Source organism: Myotis davidii, unplaced genomic scaffold (assembly GCF_000327345.1).
Source record: "Myotis davidii unplaced genomic scaffold, ASM32734v1 scaffold874, whole genome shotgun sequence".
Lineage (NCBI taxonomy): Eukaryota > Metazoa > Chordata > Mammalia > Chiroptera > Vespertilionidae > Myotis > Myotis davidii.
Genome location: NW_006285611.1, coordinates 574,188 through 591,078, shown reverse-complemented (window position 1 = coordinate 591,078; position 16,891 = coordinate 574,188). Strand labels below are relative to the sequence as shown.

The following is a 16,891-nucleotide window of genomic DNA, read 5'->3' as shown; positions in this document are numbered from 1 at the left end:
GGGGGATGGGGAGGGGAGAAGGAACTGCGGAGGGGGGTCTGCTTTAATTGTCAGAAGGCAGCTGGCCATTTGTTTTTGGTCCGATAAGCGCCAGAAATAGGACTTGTGAGTGTGTGAGTGTGTGAGTGTGCGAGGCTGGGCTGGGGCGGGGAGCGGAATCCCAGAGTGGGCTGGGCCGCCCCTGTTCCCGGGGGCCGCCCTCCCCTTTCCCTTTGATAGCTCGGCCAGCTGTTAGGGACACAGCTGCCTCTTGGGGAGGGAGAAAGGGCCCTGTTGCCCTGGGTGAGTTCTGAAGCTGCGGAGTTCAAAGCAAACCTGAGGAGTGAGGGGCCGGAGCGGGGAGCAGGGAGGGAGGAGGTGAGAAGTCAGCGAGGGGCAGGGAAAGGCAGGCTTCCTCTTTGAAGTCCTCCACCCGGAGCGTGGGGCAAGGCCTGGCCCGGTTCCTGCGTTTCCCCCTGGTCCCAGGCCCTTAGAGAGATCCAATTAACCACCCTTTCCTGCCTTCCAAGGAGGATGTTTATCCAGGTCCCGGGCCCACCACACACTTGCTACGTAAATAGTGCCCCCAAAGCACACACAGGCCCCAGGCACACACAAGTCCCGTATGCTCACAGGGGACCCCACGACACACACCAGCCCCGCACACACACGTGCACAGCCACACAGCCAGGGCACAGGGCCAAGCTGGTCTCTGCCCTCTAGGCCAGGAACCCACCTGGGGGTGGGGTGGGTGGAGGACAGCTATTGATTCAAGGACTCAGAGGTCCCCCAGCAGCCTGGGCTCTTCTCTATGGCCGATCTGGGGGCCGTTCATCTCAGGCTCATCACAATATCCGGAGAGAGACAAAGTCCCCCAGAGAACCCGTTTGGTCTTCCCAGGACAGGCCAGCTGGGGGGACACGGTCTTAGCTGCTGGTTTGCCAGGGGCTCAGGCTAGATTATTCGGTGTCAATTTAACAAAAGAAGGTGCCCTTGTTAATGAAGGAGAACGGCTCCAGGTGAAGACCAGCCTCTCCCATCCCTTTCCTAGGTGCGTTCTTATGGCTACAACTTACCAGGCACCAAATTGAGGGGGCACAGGAGTGAAAAGTAGGTCCTGCCCATGTACTCTCTCTCCCTCGTGAGGGCTTCCTTCTGTGTCTTGGGGGCATGTATGGTCTGGTCCTATTTACTGAACTCGCATCTTCTGTGTTGGATGGGCAGGGACGTTGGGTGTCAGGTGGGTTGAGGAGGGAAGTGGGCTCATTCTGGTTATCTCTGCCACTGCTGGGCCCATCTGGCTCCAGCTGGCTCTCAGTTGGAAGCCAGGTCTTATCAACACTCCACCCGCTCTGGCCCCAATCAGCGGCCCCCTCCCAGCTTTGGCCCCCATTTCCTCTCATTTCAACCAGTCTGATTCCCCTGGTGAGATTAATTGCTTCTTACCCCCTATGAGGCAGAGAGCCCAAGGCCAGGGGATTAAAGTGATGAATGCCTACCCTCTCCCACGGGCTCTCTATCTGACTCAGGATCCAAATGGGAACAGCTGGGAGGAGGGACCTGATTTTAGGGCCACGGGAACTCACTTGCACCCCTCCCTCTATGTTCCCAGCTGCAAAGGACAGGGGTACCTGCACCTTTCTGGGAGGAGCAGCGATCTGGAGTCACTGGGGGTCCTGAACTTGGGCCTTTATCCTGGAATGTCCTGAGCAGTCATTTTTATTGTAACAGGAACATCAGCTGTGAGCTGAGTTGAGCCAAAAGGTTGCAGCACAACGCTACTGTCCCTTCTGATAGGTCAAGGTTGATGAAGGTTAATTGGTGCCACCCAAGCTTGCTGTCGGGTTACAATGGCAATCATTCTGCCACCCACACAGGCTTCTATTAGACAGGCGTGCAGGAGAAAGCAGGTACCAGGCAGTTTGTTCCCTGGGTACTGTGAGAGCCGGGAAGCCCGAGCTTGGGTCCTATGGAGTGTCCTGAGCACTATTTTGCAGACTGCTAAGATGTCACCTCTCCGCCTGGCATCAGGCGGCCAGGAGTCCTCTTTGGGAATGACTGCGCACGGCACTATTTCTGGATCAAGATATGTTGCCAACCCCAAGGGTTTAGTGTAGACTGTTTCCTGGCAGGATTCATATACGCTGTTCAATCAAGAGGGGGGAGTCTCTCTGAAATATTTTAGCCAATCTATTTTAAATTTTCCCCATGAAGGCTTATTTCAAAGTAAATGCCATGTATCCTAGCACCGTTGTACATTTCTATAATGCTCAACAGATGACAAGTGCCTCAATTTAAAGAGGGTTGGAGTTTTTCCCTAGGGATCATAGTGGGTTCGTCTATGGACTCAAGGCAGCTTTGGGTCAAATTCTGATCCTGACCATTACTAGCTGGGTGACCTTGGGCAAGCTATTTCACCTCCCCATGCCTCAGTTTCCTCATCTGCAAAAATGAAGCACCGATTTCCCAAAGTTGTCTTGCCGATTAAAAGAGATAACAAATACACAAAAAATAGAAAATGTTTAGAAGAATTCCTAGCACATAGTAGGGGCTCAATGTGTAACGCTCAGGAGAAACACCAAGGTGTTCTCTTGTGCACTTGCCTTTAGGTAAAGGTCATCCAAGACCCTCAGGACCTTTCTTATCATCCTCTCCAGCCTCTCCTCCTGCACCTCCCCATTGCGCCCTAAGGCGTTGGCCCTGTTTATTTTCATTTAAAAAAAAAATCTTTGCATTTTATGTTTCTTCCTCTTGGTCTATGCTCCCTATTTTTCTCCCACCTTCTATTCTTGGCAAGCTCCGGTTCAAAGAACAGGAGCCCAAGGGCATGTTTTCCTGTCCTGCCCTATCTTTCTAAAAATGGTTTTACTTTCCAAAATTTAGGATATTTCTCATAAAATCCAGAACTTGAAGTTATGTTGAAAAACCAGCAGGCATGGAAATGCTGGTAACCAGAGACAGAGCTGAGGCGGCCTCCTTTTGAGGGAGTGTGCTGGTTCTGCTTTGCTGAAGTCCCCATCACTCCGTATTGTCTCAAACTGGCTGTTTACCCATATACGTTCTTAGCCTGATCCTTGTGGGTACTTGAGCTGGGGGCTTTCTGAACAAACCTCCCTGAAGACAATGGATTCTAGTTTTGTAAACCCTTTGCATTGCAAGCCTCAGCTCCTGATTTTGCATCACTTCACCCCTGCCCAACTTTAGGTGGCTTCCTCCACTCTTGAGGGGTGGGTATTATTTTACCTTATCTTGTCACCCTTCCCTCCTGCCTGCCCAGAGGTCCTGGGGAGGAGAGCAGGGCAAGATGAGTTTCTATAGGACTGTGCCCATGGCATCTGTTCTGGGCTGCTCCTTTCTCTGCCTCCTCCTCTAGCTGTAACACCCTGTCCCTGGCCTTACAGAAGCTCCTTGTCCATGGAGGGCATCAGAACCCGAGAACTGAAATGCAGCCATGCTCTCATTGCATAGGGCCTCACACACTCCTTCCTCTTCCTGTGGACTCCCTTTTTCATTCTCTCTCTGATTCACCCATTTGCTTATTCATACTCAACAACCATTTCGTGATCACTTACTACATGCCAGGCACTGTGTTAGGTGCTTGGAGAAGAAGAAAAGCAAACAGCAAAACCAGAATGAAAGTCATCCTGTGACCTTGGGCAAAAGACATTTACCTTGTTAGGCCTCAGTTTCCCCGCAGGTTTAATAACTTGATTCGATATTCTTTTGTCTGGGGTTTCTTCCGTCCTGTGACTCTGTCCTGACTCTAAAACTTCTGATGCCATCTGCAAATTGCTATCTGCTGACAGCTTATGAATTACAGAGAAATCTCCCTGTACCTGCGTCTATAAAATATAAAAGTTCCCAGAGAGAGGGTTAAAGCAGAAGGGTAAAGGAGAGTGAAGTGAGCAAGAAAAGTACAGGGAAGTCTGGTCTGGGAGAGGGCAGGGCGGCAGGAGTGGAGGGAGGGTGGGACAGACCCAAAAGGCTTGCCAGATGCTCAAAATCTCACACCCTCCTTGTCCCCGACCCACCCTGGCTCCAGCTAGGGCTAGATTTCAATCTGCATAATTTGCCCCATTTAGAGAAGATGGGAGGGGGTGAGAGCAGGAGGGTGGTGAGGACTGAGGGGTAAGGGGAAGACCAGAGGAAACCCGAGAGATAGAGGCGGGAACAGGAGGAGAGTGGGCTGCAAGCCACAGATAACATTCTGCCCAGCACAGCAGGGGTCAATTTGGTTCACTTGCCCAGTGACAAGAAGGAAAAAAAAAGTGGGCTGTAACCTAAGGATCTTAAGACTCACAAGTAAGGGGCTGGTTTGGAGGTGGGAGGAGGGAGTGAGGAGTCGAGGAGGAGACCGGACTCGGGAGGGTGCAGGAAACTCTTTGGGGCTGGGGCCAGGCAGGAGAGGGTGGGGAAGTCTGTGGGCGCAGTCATCCTCCAGGGTCCGGTCCAGAGGCAGCTTCTCCCGCTGTGGGGACGGGCTCTGGACACCTTCGGCTCTTCTTGCCTGTGTTCCAAGGCGCAAGCCAGAAGCTCGGGCGCTAGCTTGCTGAGCTGGTGACACAGGACACAGCCACAGAACTGGTTCCCCCGGGGACCCCTGCCTGTCTGCTCTCTGGCCGGCAGCATGGAGGAAAGTAGCGAATTTGACAATGACTATGGGGCAGACAACCTGTCCGGGTGTGAGTACACGGACTGGAAGTCCTCGGGGGACCTCATCCCTGCCATCTACCTGCTGGTCTTCCTCCTGGGCACCACGGGCAACGGCCTGGTGCTCTGGACCGTGTTCCGGAGCAGCCGGGAGAAGAGGCGCTCGGCTGACATCTTCATCTCCAGCCTGGCCGTGGCCGACCTGACCTTCGTGGTGACCCTGCCGCTGTGGGCCACCTACACCTACCGGGACTACGACTGGCCCTTCGGCACCTTTGCCTGTAAGCTCAGCAGCTATGTCATCTTCGTCAACATGTACGCCAGCGTCTTCTGCCTCACCGGCCTCAGCTTCGACCGTTACCTGGCCATCGTGAGGCCGGTGGCCAACGCCCGGCTGCGGCTGCGGGTCAGCGGGGCTGCGGCCACGGCGGCGCTCTGGGTGCTGGCCGCGCTCCTGGCCATGCCGGCCATGGTATTGCGCGCCACGGCCGAGGTGCCTTCCGGCCTGGACAATGTCACGAAGGTGCAGTGCTACATGGACTACTCCATGGTGGCCACCCTCAGCTCCGAGTGGGCCTGGGAGCTGGGCCTGGGGGTCACGTCCACGGCGCTGGGCTTCGTGGTGCCCTTCACCATCATGCTGACCTGCTACTTCTTCATCGCGCAGACCATCGCGGGCCACTTCCGCAAGGAGCGCATCGAGGGCCTGCGCAAGCGGCGCCGGCTGCTGAGCATCATCGTGGTGCTGGTGGTGACCTTCGCGCTCTGCTGGATGCCCTACCACCTGGTGAAGACGCTCTACACGCTGGGCAACCTGCTGCACTGGCCCTGCGGCTTCGACCTCTTCCTCATGAACGTCTTCCCCTACTGCACCTGCATCAGCTACGTCAACAGCTGCCTCAACCCCTTCCTCTACGCCTTCTTCGACCCCCGCTTCCGCCAGGCCTGCACCTCCATGCTCTGCTGCGGCCACAGCAGGTGTGGGGGAGCCTCCCACAGCAGCAGTGGGGAGAAGTCGGCCAGCTACTCCTCCGGGCACAGCCAGGGGCTTGGCCCCAACACCGGGAAGGGCGGAGAGCAGACCCAGGAGAAATCCATCCCCTACAGCCAAGAGACCCTTGTGGTTGACTAGGGCTGGGACCCCAGAGAAGCCTGGTGCCCTCTGCATGCCCCAGCCCTCGCCCTTGCTCTCTGAAAGTCAGGTAGCTCGAGGGCGCTTTTGCTCTTGCACTGGTCTCCGTCCTGGCTCCCTGCCTCCCGCCTCCCTCTTGCACTCCTTTCTCCTTTAGTTTTTGGTCAGAGGTTGCGGTGTGATGGAAGGAGATTGAGCCCTGCAGATCTGAGCTTGGCCACTCAACACTGTGAGACTGACTTTGCACAAGTCTCTTAACTTCTCCGAGCCTCAGTTTCTCCGTTTGTGTATGTATGATGGGGAAAGTCATATGGGCACTGAAATGATGGGTGTGTCTGGCTCAGTAAAAGTTGGTGTCTTTGCCCCCCCCCGCCCCCATCTTTCATTCTGGGATCTCAGCTCTTCTTTCTCCTTCCTTTCTGTTTAGTTTTCTCTACCCTCTCCCTCCCTTTGTTTTTCCCTCTATCTCTGTATAGTTTTTTACCCTCTGAATCCTTAGCTCTGGCTCCCGCCCCTCTCCCATAGCTCATTCCTCCCCTCAATCCATTCTTCTTCCTCTTTTTACCTCCTTGTTGTGAGGGGCTCCTAAGGGTTAAGAATCCTGAAGCTTGTAAACACTCTTTATCCTGTTCTCTGAGAAAGCCAAGGGAATGGGCTGGGGCGGGGTCGGGCTAGGTGTCAGGGACAAGTTAGCACTAGCACTCCAGTCTGCAGGAGCTCAAAAACTTTCCCCCAAATGGGATCAGAGTGCTGTGATTTCAGGCACCTCTGGGGGCTCCCTTCCTGAAGCCCATCCGTGATGCCAACCAGACGTGCTTTCTGCAGTTTTCCTGGGACGCTGTCATTCCTCCTCTCATCTCTGTGGGAACCGAAGGGCAGTGGGTTCACAAGCAACGGGCTCCTTGGATTCCTCCTGTGGATGGGGGGTTGGGAAGGGACAGGGAGTAAAAGCAGAGTCAGCATTTGGTCTATATGTGACTTGGCTTCTCTCCCACAATCTTGCCCCCCACAACCTCCTTCAGAGCTGAGCTTACCCCACCCCACCCATCACCCCAGGATGCGTTTCTTGGGCACTGGTGCTACTCCGTGCCAAGAGTCAACTTTGGATGTGGTGGAGATGCTTGCCTTGTGTGTGTATATGTATATATATGTAAGCCTGGGTGAACATAGCATGACAGCAGTGTGCCTGGGTCACTTGTCACTTGGATGAACCCCCCCATCTCTATTCTTCACACAGTATGTTTGAGAGAAGAAGGGGCATATTGAGGCAATATAGAATAAAAGGGAGTCCACCCCCACTGGATTTGGGGGCTCTGACGGCTGGTCCGTGCTTTAAGAGAGAAGCCTGTGTTTGTGTTTGCTCTTGGTTTCCTGTAGGGACATCTCTCCCCAGAGCTGCTGACACTGAGGCTTGGGGACGAACTATGGTCCCATGTGCTGGGTCCCCAGACCTTCCTTAGTTCCATGAGGGAACCAGGAGGCTGGTGGAAAGCTTCCCTGGGCCCCGTTCTCACGCCTTCTCACCTTGCTTTGAGTTTATGGGCGTTTCTTTCAGCACCCTCCCTTTTTCCCGGGTCTGTGACCCTCTTCCTAAAGGGGGACATCTGCTTGCCATGGGGTGAAGAGCCCTTTGAGTTTTTCTCACTCCCCCATCAGGATCGGACCCCTTGGCTTCTCTCGCTTGGTTGGGGGCTGAGAGCAGTGCCTAGAGCAGCTGTGCAGGGCTGACATCATGAGTCCACACATCCAGAGAGACCTTGAGGGTGGCATTGATGGTCCGGCCTTTGTGAGCTGGGGGCAGGGTGTGTATGTTCCGGGTTTTGTCTTTGGAGGATTCTAGACATGAAGGACAAGACATCAGCCATGGAGGCAGGAAGAGCCCAGCTTGGTGTAAATGGACATCTTGGTCATTGCTGGCATGAGGTCAGCTCTGGGAGTGGAAGGAGGAGGAAAAGGAGAATGGAGAGACTCAGCTTAGTAATCTCCCCGTCACAAGCCAGCATCTTCCACAGACTTTCTCAGCCCAGGACTGTCCTCAAAGCATCCAGCCAAGGGTGAAAGAAGCTTTTAGAAGGGAAGAGGGTGTGCCCCTCAGAGACCCTCCTGGGGACTTGCAGATACCTCCCACCTGGAACTCATCAGTGGTCCTGGATAGAGGGTGGAAGAGGCTGCCTGCAGTGTCCCTCCCTTGTCCCCAATCTGCCCCTTCTTGGAATGTCTATGCTATTTTCTGACCCTGTTGGTCACTGCGGTTCATTAAATAAATCTGTTTTGTGTAACTATTGTGTTCAAAGACCCTTCTCACACAAGTGTCTTAGGATGCCAAAAAGACCCCCAATTTACAGATGTTACAGTGGGAGGTGGTGTGAACCCAGCTGAGAGAGAATAAGAAGGGAAGTGGAAGCTAAAAGGACTAAAGTGGGAAATTGGAAAGGACATGGGGAAGCTGCAAGAAGATGGAGGAAATAGACCAGGGGAGCAAAGCTTTCAGGATGAGATCGGGGGAAGGCAAAGGAAATAAGGGGGTGGGGAGCAGCTAAGTTTTTGTGTTTGGAAAAGCCTAGAAAAAATGGGCACACATTTTGAAGACTGGAGCACAGATCTGAGGGAAAATATTAACATTTCTTCCTGTGGAGGTAGACCTATTATTTATTCACTAGAGGCCCACCCCTGATCAGGGCTGTGTTGGGGGAAAGACCGCAGGCGGTTGGTGGGTCAACCTCACCCCCTGGTGGAACTTCCGGTAGAGGGGCAATTTGCATATTAGCCTTTTATTATATAGGATTAATTTATCCCTTTATTCATTTATCATCCCCTATTGACTCATTCATTCATTATCACATGAGCATCCATTCAGTTACACCAGAAGTTCCAATGCTTGTTCTCCAATCAGAGTCACTCTGGATGGTTTTGTAAACACTCATGCTTTTTGTCATCCAGACCAATGAATTCAAATCTCCTAGACTTACCCCACAGTTTATCATTACTAAAAATTCCTCAAATGATTTTGGGGGAGGACACGTTTGGATATGTTTCCATCTACATAGATTCTGTCCAAATTAACATGGACACAAAAAGCCTAGAGAGTCAGAGGCAGAGGCAACGGGCTCTGGACGGTTATGGAATTGGGGGAGGACAGGGCTGGAATGAAGATGTGTTCACTATCTTCCACAAAGACCTCTGCTACTAAGAATGTTTGCAGATAACACAGACACAGTCACTGTGGTAGAACGGGTAGGAACATGAGAGGTCACATTTGCTGCATTTACCACAGCACTCCCATTTTCCAAGCATTATCTCACTTAATCCTTGCAATCCTCTGTCAGGGACATTTTAACCTCATTTTGTTGATAAGGATGCTGAGGATCAGAGAGCTTAGTTAGGTCCTTTGACCAAGATTACACAGCCAGTTCATCGAAGAGCCAGGCCTAGAGCCAGCCACGTCTAACACCAAAGCTCATGCTCTTGACCACTGTTCCTCCAAAGTACAAATAAGGCTGTTCCAGGTGGGTAGGATGGAAAGTGAGGTGTCATCTGTAAGGTGCTTGCCACAGGTGGATCATACGTGGAGAGTGCTCCAGGAGTGGGTGGTTGGGGCAGGATGGAGATGGGACAGGGAGGATGGACGATGCACAAGAGAGAGGGAGAAAGAGAGAGGAGGGGGAAGGGAAGGGAAAAGAAACAGATGGAGACAGAGACAGCAGAAAGGAGAGACAGAGACAAAGAGAGAAATAGAGACAGAGCGTGGGGAGGTAGGTGGAAAGCAGAAATTGGGAGGCAGGGAGGAGCTGGAAGACAGGGTATCAGTGCATGTTTTCAGTCTTCTGAAACACACCAGGGAAAACCCTGTGGGAATTTACAACCGTAACAACCACCTATTCACACAATTTTGTTACAGATGCTGAAAAAGCCTCACCAACTCTCTAGGGAAATTTGAGGTAAGCTACCCCCCTAAATTGTAAGATTATAAAGCACTTAATAATTCACTTGTTCACACATTTCTTCACTCACTCACTCACTCACTCACTCATCTGTTTCTTCAACAAGTTCTTATTTATTACTTAGGTACCAAGGAACATGCTGGGCACAGGATCAAATGGTGAACAGGACCCTGCGGCTGCCAGTCTGGTAGTGGAAACACAGTTGAATGGGTGATTATACTGGAGTGTGGTTTGAAGAAAGGGAATGTAGAAGTGTGTGGAGGGCCTTATCTAAATGATGGTATGAGTCTGGGCGGGTGTCAGGGGAGACTTTAGATACACAGTGGATGCCAGGAGACTGCTCTTGCAGGGTGAGGGTGAGCGATGCATGGAGAAACTGCTCCTTGCAGAGGAAATACCCACATATAAGAGAGCATGCAGCCCCTCTGAAGAGCTGGAAAGAGAGCTCATCTAGTTCTCACCCCAACCCTACCTCAGCTCTGGGAGGTGAGTCAGGCAGAGGCATGGGAAATAGCTTGCCCAGGTCTCAGGGTGTGGATGACGAGCAGATTGGGGCTGGGACTAAAATCTGGGTCTCTAAACAATGTAGGGGAGCCAGAAAATTTTTTTTATGGTTTCTAGTTTTTCTTCCCCTTGGGCTTGAGCTATCTTTCTCTAAGATATCTGTCAGGATCTCCTAAAGAGGCCTTCTCACGCTGGGCCTGTTGGAAAAAGATTCTAAGAAGGGGTAGATGGATCCCGTGGGAAGACCATCCTGAAACTAGAATGACACTCAGCATCATAGGATCTTGCTATGATTATCCTGCCATCTCAGCGGGTACCACTCTGTCTGAACTCCAGGGTGTTTGAAGCTAGCAAGGCCTGATTCATCGGGTGCAGCTCTTTTCACTTATTGCCCAAAATGCTTGTAAAGTTGCTATGAGCGATGTCAGAGTCACAAAGACATGACTCAGAACTTAAAATTAAGCGCACAAGAAAGGAGATTTGGAGATGTTGGGCTGATACTAGAAGTTTCAATTTGTAGTTTGAATGTTAGAGCATCAAGCAATATTCACTGATTTATTCATGTAACAAACCTACAATGCGTCTGGGACTCTTAGAAGCTGAGGATACAGAGGTGGACCAGACATGATCTCTGTCTTCACGGAGCAACTTGAAGAACCTTCTAGCCTTACCTTCCCATTCAATAAATGGATAAATTAAGGCCCATGGAGGAGGACTGATCTATACAGGTCTTATGGTGGAAAGATGGCAGGGGTGGGACTAGAACTTAGGCTTCTTACTGCCAGGCAAGAGCATGTTCCATGTTTCCAGGCTTAGAAAAGAGAAAGGGTCTTTTATTGAGGCTATGAAGAACAAGATGAGAGGGTCAAAGCAATGATGGATCACTAACTGGGGAGTGGGTGGGCACAAAGGTGCTGGGAGATGGTTAGCCATAGTTTCGTTAATACACCTTTTATTTTAGAAGAGTTGTAATTTTAAGAAGCGTGAGTACAGAGAGTTCCATATATTCCACATCCAGTTTCTGTTATTAACATCGAACGTTAGTAGGACATACTTGTCACAATTAATGAACCAATATTGACATACAGGATGTCCCCCCAAAATGTATACACCACTAAAAGCTGATAGTCCAATGGACATTTCTTTTCAGATTTAACCCATTGGAATGAATAATTATTCAAAGCGTGTATACATTTTTTGGGACACCCTATATTACTACTAACTGCCCATACATTATTCAGCCTGCCTTCCTTTTTACCTATGTCCTTTTTCTGTTTTAGGATCCTATCCAGGAGACCTCATTGCATTTGGTCATTTTGTCTCCTTAGGCTCCTCCACACTAGGACTGTTTCTCAGACTTTATTTTTGTTAGCCCTGACAATTTTGAGAAGCACATGTCCAGTATTTTGTTCTGTGTACTTTTTAAAACAAATGTGTTTTTATTTCCATGTACCAGGCATATGCTAGATGATTAGGAGAGAGCAATAAATAACAGACAAGTGATTCCTGCTCTCTGGCAGTTTAACAATGAGTAGTAAAGTGTAGTAGCATCATTGCAGGAAGTACAGCGTGCCATGGAGGCACCCACCCGTCTTCTGCTGTGCAATGATGAGTGATCACAGATGGGTCAATGCACTGGCTGAAAACATAGGTCACCTGCAGCTCCACCTGGGTTCAAATGTGGCATTCTCTCCCACCTCCAAAGCATCCTAGGGCTCATTTCTGGCCTGAATGACTGGAAACCTGGGGACATGAGACAAAAGCATATTGTATTCAGTGGGCATCTTACCCTATATTGTTCTGTACTTTATTATTTAGTTCTGTGACACATTTCTTGCCTACTCAAGGATGCCTCCTATATAGATAAAGGATAATGGGAAGTGGATTCCCCAAATCTGCTTGAACTACCCTACACAGTCAGCACCTTCTTGTCTTCTACTTCAGTGGGAACATATTTCTAGAAGAGCCCTTTTTGGCTGCAATGTAATGGCTCTGTGTGCTCGTCTGTCTCCTCTGCTCTATGGGCAGTTCCTCTAGAGTAGGAGCTGTGTTTATGCATCTCTGTTCTCCTGGTGCCTGGAATGGGCAGGTTGCTCAAAGGGTGTTTGCTTAAATGATTGAACAGCTGGATAAAGAAAGTTCAGGAGGAAAGGTGAGAAACACTGATTTTTGCTTAAAGTGAACAAATTGATTGCTTTTTAAAAAGTCTAGAAAGATAAGATAAAGATTGGTGATGCACTGAGGTTGGTGAGAACTAAGATTACTAACCCTGAGTCAACTACATCCGATAGCCTTTTCCTCTTTGAGCCGCTGCTTGGGAACCACAGTGCTAGAACACAGGAATTAGTTAAGCCATGTTCTGCAGGGCACTTCTGATATTCTTGCAAGTTGAATTTCTAGAAGTACAGCTTTGCAATGACCAGTTCAGTGTTTATGCTGAACACTCTGTCTTCAGGTATCTCTGGCTGGATGGTGGTGTGTGAGGCTGGTTGGCTTCCTGTGGAAGTTATCGGTGAGCCAACTGGAGCTGGCACTGAGTCAGTTTCTGGGAAACTATGTTCATGGAGGAAGGACTCTCATGATGGTGGGATGTACCAATTGAGTAAAAAATAAAATCTTGGACTTCCTCCTTCTATAAAAATACCCAGGGAAAACTTCTCTTCCGGACCTTAAGAAAATCTGGTCCAGGTTTAAGGGCATCCAAGAAGAGTTGGCAGTTTTCCTTCAGGGTCTGGAATATGTCCATAAGTTCAAGAGGTTTTCCTGTATGATGGGGATGATGTGGCCTCTGGTGATAAGAGAGAGACCCAAAGCTTCATTCTAGGGGGGCTGGTTTGGTCTCTTTGGCAGAGAACAGATTTTGGCAGCAGGTATAATAATGACCCAGAGTTTTGGGACTGTCATCCCAAGGTGCCAGGATTGAAGAGCATGGATGTGATTCTTACCATTAGGAGAAAGGATGCACCAATATAGTGGTTAGTTGGTTTCTGGGATGAGACCCGGAAGCCCTTGAGCATCCCTGGGATTCAGCTGGCTGCCAGTTCTGTATTGGGGTTGTTATTAGGCTAACAGGGCCCCTGGAAGGTGATTGTTATTTGCTGTGCTAATAATTAGCTATTTTATGTTTGGGAAAAGCAGAACAGCAATTACCAAAGGAGTTGACTAAAGACAGATGTTGAGGCTGGAGGAGGAAGTGATTCCATTCTGACTGTGGAAATCCCAGCAGCCCAACATGCTGGCATGAAAAACACAGCATAATTGAGTTGGCAAGGAATGCTCTTACCCTCCTACTTCACTAATGAAGGAAGTAAACCCTTGGGAGGGTAAGTGACTTTTTAAATGTCATTGATAGGTAGTAGCTAAGTTGGTTGGCGGGGCTCTCTTAATTCCCAGGCCTGCTTGCTTTTCATGTCACAAAGTTATCTCTTTTCTATATTATAGATGGTTTTGGAAGGGCTACTTATTAGAGTAGACAGACAATAAAAGATAGTATTGATGTGTCCAACTTGTGTTAGTGATGATTTAGCTTGTTTTATTCAAAACTATGATGTTAGTTTCCTGTTGTCCATTCTGTTAAGGGCACAATTAGACAGGTCTAGTCTGAATCCCAACTCTTCTTTTTTTGTGTCATCAAGACCAGTATTTCTTAAACGTTAGTGTGCAGAAGAATCATTGGGGATGCTGTTAAAATACAGATTCTGATTCGGTAGGTCTGGGGTGTGTCCAGAGGATGTTGTTTCTTTAAAAGACTTCTGGCAATGGTGGATGCTGTTGGTCCAAGGAACACACTCAGGGAAGCAAAGATCTGGGACATCATATTCATCAATGGACTGCTTTCTCATCTATAAAATGGGATAATAAAAGTGGTTACCCATAGTACTGGTTTAAAGGTTCCATGAGTAATGTTTGCAAGGATCTTGCACACTTTCTGGCACATAAGAAGTAATCAATAGTGTCCCAGTCCATTTGGGCTGCTAGAACTAAATATCATAAACTTGATGGCTTATTAACAATAAACATACACTCCTCACAGTGCTGGAGGCTGGGAAGTTCAAAGTCATGACCCTGGCAGGTTCAGTGTCTGGTGAGATCCCACTTGCTCATTGGAAGCTGTCTTCTGTGTCCTCACATGGAGGAGTTAAGAAACATGTAAGTTGCTAGACTTTAGTGGTGGGAAAATGAGGGAACCCTGGTATTGTGCTGTTTAATTTTCAAGTGACTTGTAAGATGAGTTCATCAGGTGTACAGGAGGTAGTGAAAGGTGTATATAAAGTTTTGAAGGCTTAAAGTATCATCTTGGGCAATGAAAAAGCAAAATTCCTAGGGAAGTATATAGTGCTGATTCTCTCCTTCGAGATTTGTGTCCATGAATTCAAAGGGGAATCATTCAGTCAGGTTGTGCGATTTTCTCTGGCAGCATTTAGCTGCTGTGGCTACAAGCACAGAGAAGATGCTCAGTAAGTGTTGGAGTTTGCAAGGTGATTGTGACATAGGAGAGAGGCATGTGGTATCAGGGTTGTCTGCAAGGGAGTAGATATAAAGAAGTGCAATGGAATCAACTTCTGTAAGGAAGGAAGCAAAGACAGGAGGTAGACTTATGGGCATGTGATAGACATAGGTTAGTGGTCATTAAAAGGGACAAGAAATGTGGGAGTGGGGGCCCCACTACAGCAAGTGAGCTGGAGGAGTGGGGAATTGAGGTCAAAGAACAAGATTTTAAAATAGAGATTTCTGGTAATGACAGGGTCTATGGGATAACTGTTGAGTGGATAGCTGAAGTGGAGTGAAGAACAAGATTGTTGGGGTCAAAGACATCAAGAAATGGTGAGTTCTCGCTCTATATATTGACGTTCTGAGAATTATTGTAGAAAGAAGGCAGTGAATATGATTGTACCCAGGAGCTAAAGAGTGCAGTAAAGAAGGAATAATGACTAAGAGAAGAGTAGTAGGAGCCCAATGAGGAGGAGGGCATGGGTATGAAATAACTATAAATAGGGCCATGGTTAGCTCATATGCTTTTATGCAAATTAGAAAAAAAATGCCTCTTCTCCAGTGGGAAGCATAGGGTGGGGAGTGTGGGCTGGATTTTATTCACCCCTCAGATGGGCATTCTTGGGCAGGACACCCCTACTTGGGCAACCTGTAGAGCCATACCCGGTAGTCCTAGTTGAATGGCACAGGCATAAAAAAAGTCAGCTTTTTGCAAGGGAAATATCCTGAAAGAGGTCACGGGGAGCAAAGATCAGCACTCTGACTTTAAGGCAGGGAAGCTGAGGCCTAGAGAAGGGAAATAAACACATAGGAGGTCAGCAGCAGAACTGAAACAAAACTGTTCTGACACTTGGTGTTTTCTGCCACAACCCGTCATGGAAGTGACGTTTTAGCAAATGCTTCAGAATTGCAAATTAAAAAAAAAAAAAACACCCCACATGTTTTCCCTCAAAGTCGCTTTTGTGGGAGGTGACAGACTTCTTTCTAGTGATGCTGCCATTGTTCCAACCATTTCTGGAAACTCCTTCAGCTATATGACCTTCTGAGTCACAAAGACAGCCCACCGCACTGGAGAGCCTTACTGAATACCTGTCCTTGTCCTTCTCTGGCCTTGGGTTGAGAGCCCGAGATGCAGCCTAGAAAAGCGGCCTCTCTACATCTTATTTAAACATGTAGGTAGTTGGCACTCAGCATGTTCTAGGCCCATGAGATCCCCATCAAGCTTTGGGGGTCAGCTATCACTGTGAAGTATGTTTGGTTTGAATAGGTTTTGTTTTGCAAGGCTGGTGTGCATGAGGTTTGCATGTGTCTGGTATCTTAAATGCAAGCAACAGAACCTTCCCCACCTGTTTATGCAGAAAAAGAATTTAGTGAAGCATATTAGGTAGCTCACAGCATCTCTGGAGAATTATGGTTCAGGAAGGAGCCATCCTTGAATTATCTAGTTCTTGTGGGGATAACATTTCTTGCACCATGAAGTTCTGCTGGGACTGACACAGCTCTTCTACCCCTGCTGTCCTCGGTGATTTTTGCCTTTCCTCCACCCCAGCCACAAAAAAAAAAAAAAAAAAAAAAAAAAAAAATTCCACGCAGCTCCTGGGTCCTCAGCTTGTTCTCTTTCGATGTAGATTCTCCCACTTGCATGCTTGGGGAAGCCCAGGACATATGCTGGCACTAGCTGTGAAGAGACCAGGGAAAGTGGATTCCAGCTTCTAATATCGGAGGCGGGGCTCAGATTGTGGGAAGATCCCCAGACATAGGGAGTCTGTGCAAAAAAAAATGGTGAATTCTACAGACATGGCAATGGTTCCCCCCTAAGCTGTAGACTTCTTTGGGCCCTTATGCCTAGAATTTGGGAAAGATGCCCTTAGGTATACATTGTCCTTTTAGGTCCAATGGCCCATCTTCACACAGTGTGATGATCACCAGCTCAGAGACTGCAGGAAGCTAGACTTTTTGTGCTAATAATTTAGATTTCCCTTTAAAATGAACGTAGTTAAAAGAGAAATAGGAAGTGGTTTCTCCAAGGCCCTGCAAATGAGTGGTGGTCAAGGTCAAATCCTCCTGCCAGAAAACCTGTGTCCATGGAGAATGCTGAGACATTCTACCTGGCAATGCTATACTCCTCAGTGATCAGAATCCCTTCTGTCCAGTCTCTAATGAATAGAAAGGTGACGCAGCAGCCAGGCTGTGT

General features: G+C 48.9%; 1 protein-coding gene and 2 long non-coding RNA genes across 8 annotated transcripts in view; all 3 read left to right on the top strand.

The window, feature by feature from the left end:
* The first annotated feature begins 4,322 nt into the window (after positions 1-4,322).
* APLNR (apelin receptor) lies at positions 4,323-6,179 on the top strand. The gene has a single exon (XM_006756320.2). The coding sequence runs from the start codon at positions 4,607-4,609 to the stop codon at positions 5,759-5,761; it is 1,155 nt and encodes a 384-aa protein (XP_006756383.1). The 5' UTR covers positions 4,323-4,606; the 3' UTR covers positions 5,762-6,179.
* A 3,465-nt stretch (positions 6,180-9,644) lies between these two features.
* LOC107181926 lies at positions 9,645-10,191 on the top strand. Its single transcript, XR_001512632.1, has 3 exons — positions 9,645-9,699; positions 9,827-9,912; positions 10,052-10,191. It is a non-coding gene; the product is annotated as an uncharacterized LOC107181926 (long non-coding RNA).
* Positions 10,192-10,777: 586 nt separating this feature from the next.
* LOC107181927 overlaps positions 10,778-16,891 on the top strand; it is a 97,230-nt gene continuing 91,116 nt past the window's right edge. For all 6 annotated transcript variants that reach the window (XR_001512634.1, XR_001512635.1, XR_001512636.1 and 3 more), the window contains exon 1: positions 10,778-10,959. This is a non-coding gene — a long non-coding RNA (uncharacterized LOC107181927). The remainder of the gene's footprint in view (positions 10,960-16,891) is intronic.